The sequence below is a fragment of the Photinus pyralis genome, unplaced genomic scaffold, assembly GCF_008802855.1.
Source record: "Photinus pyralis isolate 1611_PpyrPB1 unplaced genomic scaffold, Ppyr1.3 Ppyr1.4_unclustered_Scaffold3103, whole genome shotgun sequence".
NCBI lineage: Eukaryota > Metazoa > Arthropoda > Insecta > Coleoptera > Lampyridae > Photinus > Photinus pyralis.
This window is the reverse complement of record NW_022171330.1, coordinates 97,831-111,354: the sequence shown is the minus strand read 5'-3', so window position 1 is coordinate 111,354 and position 13,524 is coordinate 97,831. Positions and strand designations below refer to the sequence as shown.

The window sequence follows — 13,524 nt, the reverse complement described above, 5'->3', positions numbered from 1 at the left end:
TTTTAAACGAGTTTTCACACTCAATTGTCCATTGAAATTTTACATTCTTTTTCAGTAATTTGTTTAAAGGGTACGCTATCTTAGCAAAATTTGGGAAGAAAACCCACCAAACAAAAAAAGAAGTAAAAGATAGATATGAAGGACCTTATAATGTGAAGTGGATACATCCCCTAACGTGGACCGTCCAACCAACCAACCCGAAAAATTGATCACCGACCAATCTACAACAGCCCAGGAATTAGCGTGCCAACAACGTTTAGTTCATACATCCAGGGAGATACTTTAGAATCGCCACAAATGGCCCGGGGAATTTGGGAGCTAACTTTGCCAAAAATTGTTTCGAAGCGTCGATCGCGTGGTATTGAGCGAAATTCCTATGGTAAACCTTATCTCCGACATTGTAGGTAATAGAACGACGTTTCAAATCATACAACGTCATCAAACAGCTTCCTGAAAATCTGTTTTGATTCGGAATAACCCACGCGACGGTACCGTGAATGCAATTAAAGGACGAGATTGCTCATCAAGAGGAATTTGCCAGTCTGCCGACTTGATATCTAGGCTCGACAGGTAACGAGCACCTCTTAATCTTTCTAAAATACTCGAAATGTTAGACAAAGGATAAGCATCGTGCCTTATTTAATTGGCGATAGTCTGCACAAAATCTTGACGTACCGTCCTTCTTCACCATTAAAATTGGGCCGCCCCAAGGACTCGTCGATGGTTCAATTACACACGACGACTTCTTTTAACAGCCCCGGCGATACCGGGTAATACCCACATTTGTTTAATTGGTTCTATATTACCTTCCAGCTGGATTTTATGTTCCGACTACATCAGTGCAAGTGCATCACACTTTTTGTAGCTCCCGAATCTAATAAACCCAATATGTCTTTTCCCAATATATATTGACCATAATGCGAGAACACACAATCTAACAAACAACCGACACTATCATGGCCTCGTGAGATTCTAGAGATGATGCCTTTGGTCGTTTTCCGACCTACGAGCACATTTTCCGCAATCACGACGAGTAACTTCAGGTGTACCACAGGTGAAGCGGCGTTTCCTTAAAGGTCTATCGCAGTTCCGAGCGATATGCCCATTTTTCAGACAGTTCCGGCGAGGTTTAAGAGTTACTTACGCGGTTTTAAAAAGTAGTTCACGGTACCTATCCATCAAAGGCTGCTCGCCCCCTTGCGTCGCTTCTGGAAGTAGATAAAGGTGACTTTCACAAAGATCAATTCAAAGATGTGGTGATCTCCAAAATTAAGTCGGTGTAAAGTTCAAAGGTTGCTCACCGTTCAAAGTTCACAGGCTGGTTGCCGTTCAAAGTCCAAAGGAGTTCGCCGGCCACCATCTTGGGACTTCACAAAAAGTAGTAAAAGAAGGGTGCCGGCCTTCTACTGCCGTCCAAAGGTATTTAAGAATAGAATAGCACTATTCGTTAATAATTGAAGGTTTTCTATGGAAATTTTTGGTCTGATTCCATGGTACACAATTAGGCCATTGACTTAATAGGTGCCGGCCTACATAATATATTATACAATGAATAATAGCCTTTGATTAGAAATTCAGGCATTTACACAAACTGCCTTGACATATCCCAAATTAGATTTGACGCACAGATTGACCTTGACGGTTAGACGTCAAACTCAAAATTTCCGGAAGAAGGTTATCCTCGTCGAAGGGAGGGAAATCAGCAGAGTGACAAGGATGGGATTTAATACTGTGATCGAGCTGAATTCTAAAATCGTAATTATTACGTTGTTGTTCAGAGACAATGGCGGTTAAAGGTTAACTGATGCTGACATTAGTTCTGCATAATGTTCTTGCTTTTTTATTTAAAAGGCGGCGTGGATTCGTTCGATTTATTTCGCCCTTATCAATTGTGCCGAAAATGGTTTTGGAAAAAAACGGAGGAGTCGCACTCGCCCATCCCTTGCAAGGCGAGGAGGTCGTCATTACCGGTAAGTCAGTTGAAATGGCGATCAATCTGATGGTGTTTCACGAAAAGGGATGTCTGGACGTTTTCCCAAATCGGACGACATCTACCAGTACAGGAGCAACATCTACAACAAAGTTGATATGGTCACCAGTGAAAATCGCCGCTGGTTACCGACCAACCCCGAGATACCCCATCGTATGGGTCAAATTAATTTACTCGAGAAGATGGACGCTGGGCAATTTGGTATGGCATGAACGGGCGGAGGGGGCGGCGAGCTCATCGTGAGTGTTGCAGGTTTGCATTACCACGAACCCAACCAGATGGATCCGATGATCAGGATTTCCTTGGAGAAGGCGTACGAGGTGATCCTTGATGCCGGTTACAACGTGGACGAGATGAGCGGCATGCGCTGTGGGGTTTTCATCGGGTGCTGCTTTTCCGAAAGCGACGCGATGGTGGTTATGGCGACGAATTCCAGTCCAAACTTTGGCGTGACAGGGTAGGTGATCATTTCCATTGACCAGCATGTATTCTTTTCCAAATACATTACCTTCAAACTTAACCCACGCGACGGTACCGTGAAGGCAATTAAAGGGCGAGATTGTTCATCCAGAGGAATTTGCCAGTATGCCGACTTGATCTCTAGGTTCGACAGGTAACGAGCATCTCATAATTTGTCTAAAATACTTAAAATGTAAGGCAGAGGATAAGCATCGTGCCTTATTTAATTGGAGATAGCCTGCACAAAATCTCCACGAACCATCCAGTACAGGGTAGGTGATCATGTACATTGCCCAGCACCTATTATTTTCCAAATAATTCAATTTGGGGTCCTCTAGAGTAAATCGACTATTACTAGAACAATGGATCTAGTGTACCATCTCCTGTCGTCAAGGCAATTTGCTCAGCCTGCGCCAACGTATCTTTCGAACGGTGCTTTTTACCTCCCCTTGCCTTGCCATCACGATTTCATCACACATCTTCGATAAGATTGTGGAGACGTTGAGACTTGAGCCTTCAGAGCAATTAGTAACTCTCAAGAGCCGAGTCTACTTGATAATCTTTGAAATTTTTGGAAAATCTCACCCATGTAAACTAACTATTTTCCCTTTGTAGGTACCCTTCTTCACAATTAAGTTTTTACATCGCCGGTAGATCTGTATCGTCTAGACGATCTTTGCGCCCTTCGAGAGTACCCTCCTGTTCTGCGGATATTTTGAAAGAGTTGACCAATAGATATGCTTTGCCCAGACGATTCATTTTGTCTTTATGGGCACGTTCCTCCGACAAACCGTTTTCGAGATATGATAAGGGGCCGAGGAGGAGGACTAGGGTTGGTAGGAATTGATTCCTTTCGTTGAGACCTTACATTAGAGTACCATGAAGAATAGAACCCCCCCCCCCCCTGTCATTCACTGATCTCCTCGAAAAAGAGTCGCGCAGGAATATTATAGTTTCTACATACCATGGAGGGTAGAACATGTGCCCCCCCCCTCCCTGAGTTATGCACGTTTTACTTTCCAAAACAGTATCTCACGAAATTATTCATGGGGAAGCCCCCCTTTAATGCCGTCTGGCATACCTTCAAGGTATAGGCTACCTATCGGACAGACGGGCAGATAAAACGCAAACAATACCACTTTTTTTTGCTTAAAGTGCACTAGATATCACCCTTCTTCCTTAGGGGTTGTCGATCGATGATTGCGCAACGAATCAGTCACTACTTCAACCTGCGAGGGCCATCGTATACCATGGACACGGCGTGCAGCAGCTCAATGTACGCTTTCGAACATGGCTACCGAGCAATCCGAAGTGGTCTATGCGACAGCGCATTGATTGGTGGAGTCAACTTGTGCCTAAACCCCATAACATCCCTGCAGTTTGCTCGGTACGTGATCGAGGGTGTGAAGGATTCTGGTAACAGCGTTGTTTCAGGTTAGGTGTCCTGAGTGCGGACGGGACGTGCAAGCCGTTTGATGAAAACGCGAACGGTTACGCACGCTCCGAGACCGTTTCCTTTGTCTTCCTGCAGAAGACGAAGGATGCCCGACGAATTTACGCACAGGTAACACCCACCCCCCTCCCCCCGCCTAGTTACTATGGCTCTAGTTCTCTCTTGCATTAGGTGCTGCACTCAAAAACAAATAGTGACGGCTACAAAGAACAGGGGGTCATGTTCCCGTCGAGCGAAATGCAGAAGGTCCTCTTAGAGGACATTTACCAGGGAATGCCAACTAGATCCGACCGTAATCGACTTCCTCGAAGCGCACGCCACCGGCACCAAGGTCGGCGATCCCGAGGAAATGGGCGCAATAGAACCAGTCTTCTGCGCCCACCGCGATAAGCCACTGATCGCCGGCTCCATCAAGTCCTACCTTGGTCACACGGAGGGCGCGAGTGGATTGTGCTCGATAGTCAAGGTTTTGCTCGGAATGGAGAACGACTGCATTTTGCCAAACATCCACTACGAGAAACCACGGCAGTGCATAAAGTCTTTGGTCGATGGCAGAGTGGTGGTTCCCTTGGACAAAATGCCGTGGCCGGAAAACGGCTCGGGGATGGTTGCGGTTAACTGCTTCGGCGTTGGCGGGTCGAATGCGCACGTTGTCCTTAAGAGGTTCGAACAACGAAAGGTTAATGGAGGACTGCCCGAAGATGACTTACCGCGACTCATGTGCGTAAGTGGTCGCGTGCCGGAATCTCTGAAAACCATCTTTGATGACATCGGTGGGCGTAAACTGGACGCCGAGTATTGCAGGTTACTTCAACAGGCATTCAAGTAAGTACCATCCTCCATTTCACCAAATCCCCATTCAATTTGCCTTGTGAAGGAAAAATATAGTCATCGTGGGCTGGGGGGTCTCTTCTCCCCTTGGTTTTCCTCACTCATGACATGATGCGACGAAAAACTGGACGCACGGGAGTAGTAGCACTGTATTTAATAAACACAGGACTATGAGATAGGAAATGCTCAATATTGTCTGCAGACATTTACGGGATGAGTGCCTCCTTTTACCACACATTGAACACTGCATCGTAATCACTTCACTTTAACACAGAGTATAGGTTTTCAAACAAATATTTCGCGAATTAGGAGTAGAAACATCTCGTACATTCTATTTTCCTGATAAAAAAGTCATTTCTCGTGAGCTTAGAGAAAGACATCTTCATGGATTATGTTCTCCTAACTGTGAGAGAAAATTGGGATTTTTCAAACAAATATTTCGCGAATTAGGAGTAGAAACATCTCGTACATTCTATTTTCCTGATAAAAAAGTCATTTCTCGTGAGCTTAGAGAAAGACATCTTCATGGATTATGTTCTCCTAACTGTGAGAGAAAATTGGGATTTTTCAAACAAATATTTCGCGAATTAGGAGTAGAAACATCTCGTACATTCTATTTTCCTGATAAAAAAGTCATTTCTCGTGAGCTTAGAGAAAGACATCTTAATGGATTATGTTCTCCTAAGTGTGAGAGAAAATTGGGATTTTTGAACAGGTATTTCGCGAATTAGGAGTAGAAACATCTCCTTGTACATCCTATTTTCCTGATAAAAAAGTCATTTCTCGTGAGCTTAGAAAAAAACATCTTCATGGATTATGTTCTCCTAACTGTGAGAGAAAATTGGGATTTTTGAACAGGTATTTCGCGAATTAAGAGCAGAAACATATCCTTGTACATTCTATTTTACTGATAAAAAAGTCATTTCTCGTGAGTTTAGAAAAAGACATCTTCATGGATTGTGTTCTCCTAACTGTGAGAGATAATTGGGATTTTTGAACAGGTATTTCGCGAATTAGGAGTAGAAGCATCTCCTTGTACATTCTATTTTCCTGATAAAAAAGTCATTTCTCGTGAGCTTAGAAAAAGACATCTTCAAGGATTATGTTCTCCTAACTGTGAGAGAAAATTGGGATTTTTGAACAGGTATTTCGCGAATTAGGAGCAGAAACATATCCTTGTACATTCTATTTTCCTGATAAAAAAGTCATTTCTCGTGAGTTTAGAAAAAGACATCTTCATGGATTATGTTCTCCTAACTGTGAGAGAAAATTGGGATTTTTGAACAAGTATTTCGCGAATAAGGAACAGAACCATCCCTCGTCCATTCTGTTCTCCTGCTAAAAAGGTTTTCCCTGAGCTTAGGCGGAGACTTAGAAAGAGATCTCCTCATTATAACGTTCTCCTGGTAATCAGAGAAAATTACATTTTTCTAATGGATGCTAAATGAATTAGGAGCAAACCACCTTCTCCCATATTATTTGCTGATGTAAAAGTATTGTACTTGAGCTTAGAAAAGGCCCTCCTGTTCTCCTTTGCTTTTTTTGTTATCTCGGCTTCTGTTTCATCCATGGTTTCTTCTGCCCTTTTCCTGATTCTTCAGCTTTTCTGGATTTTTGACTGCTTCCGTCGGTACCTCCGATTTTCTTGATTCTTCGTATCCTTTGACGTCTAAATTTCCTCGGCTTCCTCTTGTTTGTTTGGCATTTCCGGGTCCTTCGAATTCTGCACTTTCTGCGGTTAACTCAGCTTTTTTGATTACTTAGGCTTTTGGCAAGCTATTCACTATTTTTGACTTCTTCACATTCTCCGTCTCTATGCAAATACTCCATCTGCTTCGGTTTTCCCGACTCCTCTTTCTTATACTTCCTCGACCTTTTTGCTGTTTCTTTGAGTTCATCCAGTGAAAGTGAAGTCATAGGAAGCCTGACTCTCATACTCCAGATTCAGTTCCTCTTCCGAAGCAGCATCCTTCAATATCGGAATTGCAATTAGTAAGTCAATCTTTAGCCATCCTCCAATGAGCATCGCATTCAAGCTTCGAAATCTCTCCTGCAACACATTAGCGACTCCATCAGAAAGGTCTTTACTGAATTTTAAATGGAAAGAAAAGGCTCTGATGGTCAGATCTTGATGGCTAATAACATTCCACCCGCAGGGGTATTAATTCTGAGCACCCTTATCGTGGGTACATTATCCACTCCAAGGCTGGCGAACTGAAGCGGAGCTCGACGAGGTTCGACGATAAGAGTCGAGTATGTCTGCTCCTTCCAGGACCAACCTTGGACCTTCTCGACATCGGCAGTGGACTGTTCAGGTTTTCAGTGTTTTTCGCGTCGATACAGAGGTGAGTTCTCAATCCCAGGCACGAAACCTCACCCTCACCTTACAGAATCGCCTCACTACTACCGTCCCAAGTTGATGTGGTCAAGATAATCAAAAATTGCGATTGTAAAGACGGACGAGAGTTAGTACTCGCTAGTTTAGCCATTCAGCTCGCTTTCATAGAGCTGCTCAAGGGGTTGAATTTATCGTTAGACTGCGCGGCGGGGATGTCCATCGGGGAGTTATCCGCCGGTTACGCAAACGGGCGGATCAATTTTGAACAGGCAATCGCGGTCGGGTACGAAATTTCTCGACTGGTGGGCGATGATCTGCGTCTCGATTACGCTTTAAGTACCAAAAGCTCGGTGCTGTTGAGCCGGCTACAAAAGGTGATGCCCAATCCGGAAGGGATACTTCACAGTCTTCTAAATCCCAAACCTTTGGAAGCGCGCTTGGTGCAACAGGGTCGTTATACCGAGCTGGCCGTTGTCGTACTCGGTTCGGATCACATCCAACTGAATGGTTTCACCTCCTTGCACGTTTCGGGATTGGATGCCGTGACCTCATTTCTGGATGTGGTGGGAAGGTGAGTATCGCCGACAGCGCGATCTTCTCCTGCAGAGTTCCGTTGCAGCCTTTATATGCTCGGTCACAATCCCAACGTGGAAGCTCTGTACCCGCCAGTCAAGTGGCCGGTTAGTAGAGGTACGCCCATGATCTCGCCACTAATAAAGTGGAACTACGACATGGATTGGTTTACGATGGTCCACACGGAGGAGGTCTTGCATCCAGGCACTCAAGTGATTCCTTTGATCAATAAGGACATTGACTGGTCTATCTTACCAGGGCACGTCATTGATGGTGAGTCAAACAGAGTCTCAATTCCTCCCCGGGCTGAAATTGCACGTGTTTAGGCATGACGATAATGCCCGCAACCGGTTTCCTCTTCATGGTCTGGGAGACGTACTGTAAAATTGTGGATGTTCCAATAGCCGGCTCTCGGGTGAGCTTCGACAACGTGCGTTTCCACAAAGCCGTCCACATTTCCAAAATATCGGAGATGGAATTTAAGATCACCATAACCCGAGGAACCAACAGATTTGAGGTAAATAGAGTCTCTACTAACCGTCCTACCTTGTTCACTTCAGATCGGAGACGTCGATGAAGTGATCGTCTCCGGAAGCATACGCACCCTCTCACACACGGACGAATTCATTGACCTTTCCTTGTCACCTGAAGATGACGGGGGAATCTCCTTCGCAACAAAAGATATTTACAAAGAGCTACGCCTGCGGGGTTACAACTACTCGTAAGTGACTTGGTGAAGGGGATGGTTTGTATTGAATTCTTGTAGGGGAGCGTTTCGCGCGCAGGAAAAAGCCCATATAACGGGATTGATCAGCTCGATTAAATGGGACCGTAACTGGATCGCATTTATCGATAACATGATGCAGACAAAGATTCTCGGGGAAGATACGCGGAGTCTGTACGTCCCCACGTTCATCGGTCAGTTGAAGATTGACGCCATGAAGCACTTCGAGTACGTTAAGGAGTTGGACAATCCATCTCTACTGCCTGTGTACAACCACCGCGAGTCAGATGCCATCAGGTGAGTTAGGCAGACTCTTCCGCGGTGATTATAATTAGTGGAGTAGGTGTGGAGGTATCGAGCTGCGGAAGCTTTACGCAACGCCCATTCTACGCCGTAAGGTGACCGCCGAGCCGGTCCTGGAGACGCACAAGTTCGTACCGTTTAACACCGAGCTGCCCATGCAATCTGCGGTACGCGTCCTGGTGCAGATCTTCCTTGAGAACACTTTCTCGCTGAAGGTTAAAATCGTGGAGGTCGCGAAAATGGACGCGATTGCTCCAATCCTGCAAGAGGCTTTGAACGATCAGCCGCTGGTTAAAACCGAAGTTACAATTTTGGGCGGCGAAAATTTAACGGTTCCAAACATGAAGGTCCACAACAAGGCGTTGTCCGCCGAAAAGAAATGCGCGATAGTCATTCTCGAGAGGGGATCGGGTAACAGTGAACTCCTCCAGGAGGCTGAAGGCGTCCTCAAGGAGAACGGCATTATTATTTCAAGGGAGAAAGGCGAGTTCGCTCCAAATTTCCCTAGTCTCGCGCTTCTGGCGCAAGTTAAAACTGAAACTGAAACGCTGGTGTTGCTGAGGAAGGTTGTGAGTTACCCGAAAGAGCACGTGGTCATGGCCAAGTTTGATGGTACAACTTACGACTGGTTGCCCAAACTTCAGAGTGCCATGCGCAATGAAACCAAAACGTTGGTGGTCGTCGAAAATGAGCCCCTAGGCGGCGTCCTCGGATTTGTCAATTGTCTAAGACGCGAACCTGGAGGGATGAACTTGAAATGCGTGTTTGTTCAGGACGAGGACGTTAAATTTAACCTATCTGATCCACTCTTCAGCGAACAGCTGAGCAAAGACTTAGCGATTAACGTGTTGAACCAAGGCGCTTGGGGTACCTATCGACATCTGCCACTGGAGCGCGTGGGGGAAGTTGAAAGGCAGCATGTCTTTTGCAACCAGAACGTGGTTGGAAACTTGTCGACGCTAAGTTGGGTCGAAGGGGTCGTCTCAAAGGTCAACGCTCAGGAGCCAGAACGATTGGTCAAGGTTTGTAAGAATGTTCCATCAGGTCGTGGTTTAAAGGCTTGTGTAGGTATACGCCAGTTCCATCAACTTCCTGAATATTATGTTGGCTTCCGGTCGTGTTCCTTTGGAGGCGTTCATAAAGGATCGGCTTGCTTTAGCCACAGCGCAAGGTCTTGAGTACGCTGGCATAGATGCAAGGTAAATTCCCTTACTGAGTAAACCTGGTGTAGCATGCAGTTGTAGGGGCGAGAGGGTAATGGGATTTGTACAGTGTGGGGCTATGGCCAGTTCCGTTGTCCCCGACAGTGAGATGATCTGGAGGATACCAGGGGAGTGGACAATGTCTCAGGCCGTCAGTGTTCCGATGGCCTACTCAACTGTATTGTGCAGTTTCTTTGTGGTAAGTGTCAATGAAGCTCTTCCGTCGTTTAGTAGCACGGTTTTAAGAGCGCCCATCTCAAACCGGGACAAAGTCTCCTGATACACTCCGGGGCTGGAGGCGTAGGGCAGTCAGCTATTCACATCGCCTTGTTTTACAAGTGCCAAATATTCACAACTGTCGGTACCGAGGAGAAGAGAAAGTTCATCATGGAAACATTCCCAGAAATACCAGGTAAGCAGGTAAACTAATCCACGCGAACTCATTCGGTTCGTAGCTAGCCACATCGGCAACTCTCGCGACACCTCCTTCGTGCAGATGGTTTTAAAGTACACGAAAGGAAGGGGGGTCGACTTGGTTCTAAACTCCCTGGCCGAGGAAAAACTAAAAGCGTCACTTCAGTGCCTTGCGCCGAAAGGATACTTCGTCGAGATAGGCAAATACGACTTGGTCAACAGCAACAAACTTGCACTTTCTGCACTTAGCAAAGGGCGTAGTTATGCCGGCTGCATGTTAGACATGTACTTCAAAGACGCCCACAATCAAAAGCACAAACTACAACAAATCCTGGATCAGTTCTTGAAACAAGGGGCGGTTAAACCTTTGCACATTACCACATTCAACATGGATCAAGTGGAAGAAGCCTACCGTTACATGGCGGCAGGTAAACACATAGGAAAAGTCGTCGTTAAGATACGCGATGAGAAGCAGCAATCGCCCGGCCTATTCAAGGCTCTCCCAAGGTACGGTTTCTATTCAGGGGATCACTAATGACCAACCATTCCAGATTCTCCTGCGACCCTTCCATGACGTACATCATTTTAGGAGGCTTGGGAGGCTTTGGACTGGAACTGGTTGATTGGTTGATACTAAGAGGTGCCCGAAAGTTGGTTTTAGTCTCTCGAAGTGGTGTCAGAAATGGCTACGCTGCGTCGCGACTTAGGTGAGATCAGTTGCGATCAACCCTTGATAAACATCTTCCCTTAGAGTTTGGAAAACGTACGAGGCTGTCATAAGGGTGGCCACAGAGGACGTCACCACCGAAGAAGGGTGTGTACAACTATTGGAGAGCTCGGAGAAGCTTGCACCCGTAGCCGCGATCTTCAATTTGGCGGTGGTTCTTCGGGACGACCTCTTCGAGAACCAGACGGAGGAGAACTTCGTAAAAGTGCTCTCGCCGAAGGCCCGTGCAACGCAGCACCTAGATGCCCTAAGCCGGCAGGTCTGCCCCCATCTACAGTAAGCTACCCCAACCTGGTGCTTCGCACTCTACTAACTACCCCTTAGGCACTTCGTTGTGTTCTCGTCGGTCTCGTGTGGAAGGGGCAATACAGGTCAGACCACCTACGGCATGGCCAACTCGATCATGGAAAGGATTTGCGAGAAAAGGAAACGGGAGGGCTACCCAGGTTTGGCAATACAGTGGGGAGCGATCGGAGAGGTGCGCCTTTCGTCAGCGTCAGAGTTCATCACGCTCTATTTTAGGTCGGCCTGGTTGCAGAAATGCAAGAGCAGCACAAAGAAATTGTGATTGGGGGCACACTGCCACAGCGTGTCTCGTCTTGTCTGAGCACCTTGGAAACCTTCCTCTTGCAAAACGAGTCCGTCGTAGCAAGTATGGTAGTTGCGGAAAAGAAGAGCATCGCCGAAGGCACCGAAAGCGTCATGATCGCTATCAAAAGCATCATGGGTACGTTTACTCCTAGTACCACCTTCAACTCCCCTGCTTTGTTTAGGAATAACCGATATGACGACGATCAGCGAGCACGTCACCTTATCCGAAATGGGTATGGACTCCATGACCACGGTTGAAATAAAGCAGACCCTCGAACGTGACTGTGAAGTCTTCCTAAGCCCTAAAGAAATCCGAACCCTCACCTTCGCCAAACTAAAAGAGCGGTTATTCAAAGAAGCATTAGACCCCGTAGCTCCAACCCTCCCCCCACGTACTAAAATTTTCATCACTCACCTCGGCACGGAGGAGGAATCGAAAATACCACTAAAGCAAATGGAAAGTTTGGCTAAGAAAGAAGATGAGGCACCATTGGCAATTTTTCTGCCGGGAATTGAAGGAGTAGCCGAAACCATGGAGTCCTTGGCTAAGAAGCTAAACGCTCATGTGGAGTGTGTTCAGTATGCAAACGACGCCAGCGATTTCCGCTTGGAAGCCTTCGCTAAATCACTACTAAAGGTAATTATTTCCTTCACTTCTCTTTACTAATCGCATTTTAGCTAATACCCCACGTCGAACATCACTTTAACCTCGTAGCATATTCGTATGGTTGCGTTGTCGCGTTAGAGCTCGCTTCCATCTTAGAAGTCCGTGGATTGATCGGAAAAGTGGTTTTAATCGACGGCGCGCCGGAGATGCTAAAGAAACTCATAAAGCTACAGTACCCGTCGGAACATGAGCCGGAGGCCTCATTGGAGACGGCCGTACTGTTTAACATAATCACCTCATACGCACCCATGGAGGTTACAATGGTGCACCAGGTAAACTATGTCTCAGCTCTGCACCATTTCATCGACTTTTCTTAGGAAGCTGTCCGCCAGTTGCGCACGTTGGAGGAACGCGTCGAGTACCTACTGGAAGCGATACCCGAAGGAATTCCACATTCGAAAGAGCACCAAAGGCGGGTGGCCATCGCCATCTGCGAGAAAACGAAATCCGTCTATAATTACGAGGCGAAGTTTCCAAAGCTGAAGTCGGAGGTGACGCTGATCAAGCCGAACGAATCGCCCTTCGTCAACTACGACGAGAACTACGGACTGCAGAAGCTGTGCGAGAAACCCGTTCGGGTGCATACGGTCGTAGGGACCCACACGACCGTCGTGCAGAATCCCGAGCTTGCCGACTATATCAATAAGATAATCAACAATAAAGAGCAATAGTTCTCTAGACGCACTTACACCTTGGAAGACTTATCACCCAGATCTTACATGCTTTAGGATATACGAAACCCTGAGTATCTTCGGAACTCAGCATCGTTATATTCATTTTCCGCCTATTTCCGTAAAGTCGAAGAATGTCTTCAAAATTATTACATAATGTTTAACATTTACATACGCAAAACTTTAAAAAATTTTCTAATTTTTGTTCTTAGTCGCAATGAAAATGTTCTAAACTCTTCCAAACCGCAAGCTTAGATTAGTTTTCGCATATTTTATCTCTGATTAAACATATTCTGAGCGAATTTTTCATTCAAATCATCGAGTTTGTCTTTTCCAAAAAAAAGACAAACTCGATAATATGAAGCATAACATCCCAAATATGGATCCACCAATACAATACGAATTTTTCATATTTTGCTTCTGTCTTCGTTTGTTAAAAAAAAGTAGCGAGACACTATTCTCGCGTAACTTTGTATATGTCACAAAATATGCAAAAATATGCGTTTTTCGAGAAGCACTAAACGTGCATTATACGAAAAGCTGTCTTGATCCGCTGGAAAGGAAACCTCGTGCAGTTGATC

The 13,524-nt window shown here is 45.9% G+C and overlaps 2 protein-coding genes across 2 annotated transcripts; both read left to right on the top strand.

Annotated features, from left to right (window-relative positions):
* Positions 1–1,900: 1,900 nt before the first annotated feature.
* Positions 1,901–4,073, top strand: LOC116181976 (fatty acid synthase-like). Its single transcript, XM_031502434.1, has 5 exons — positions 1,901–1,970; positions 2,018–2,191; positions 2,243–2,447; positions 3,633–3,836; positions 3,884–4,073. Exons 1-5 carry the CDS (start codon positions 1,901–1,903, stop codon positions 4,071–4,073), a joined length of 843 nt encoding a protein of 280 aa, XP_031358294.1.
* Positions 4,074–4,128: 55 nt separating this feature from the next.
* Positions 4,129–13,181, top strand: LOC116181975 (fatty acid synthase-like). The gene is made up of 19 exons (XM_031502433.1): positions 4,129–4,727; positions 6,890–7,078; positions 7,124–7,642; positions 7,691–7,917; positions 7,971–8,161; positions 8,205–8,365; positions 8,411–8,665; positions 8,712–9,693; positions 9,740–9,870; positions 9,916–10,072; positions 10,120–10,285; positions 10,329–10,794; positions 10,839–10,994; positions 11,039–11,290; positions 11,339–11,492; positions 11,537–11,741; positions 11,788–12,242; positions 12,284–12,544; positions 12,590–13,181. Exons 1-19 carry the CDS (start codon positions 4,252–4,254, stop codon positions 12,941–12,943), a joined length of 5,757 nt encoding a protein of 1,918 aa, XP_031358293.1. The 5' UTR covers positions 4,129–4,251; the 3' UTR covers positions 12,944–13,181.
* Positions 13,182–13,524: the final 343 nt, after the last annotated feature.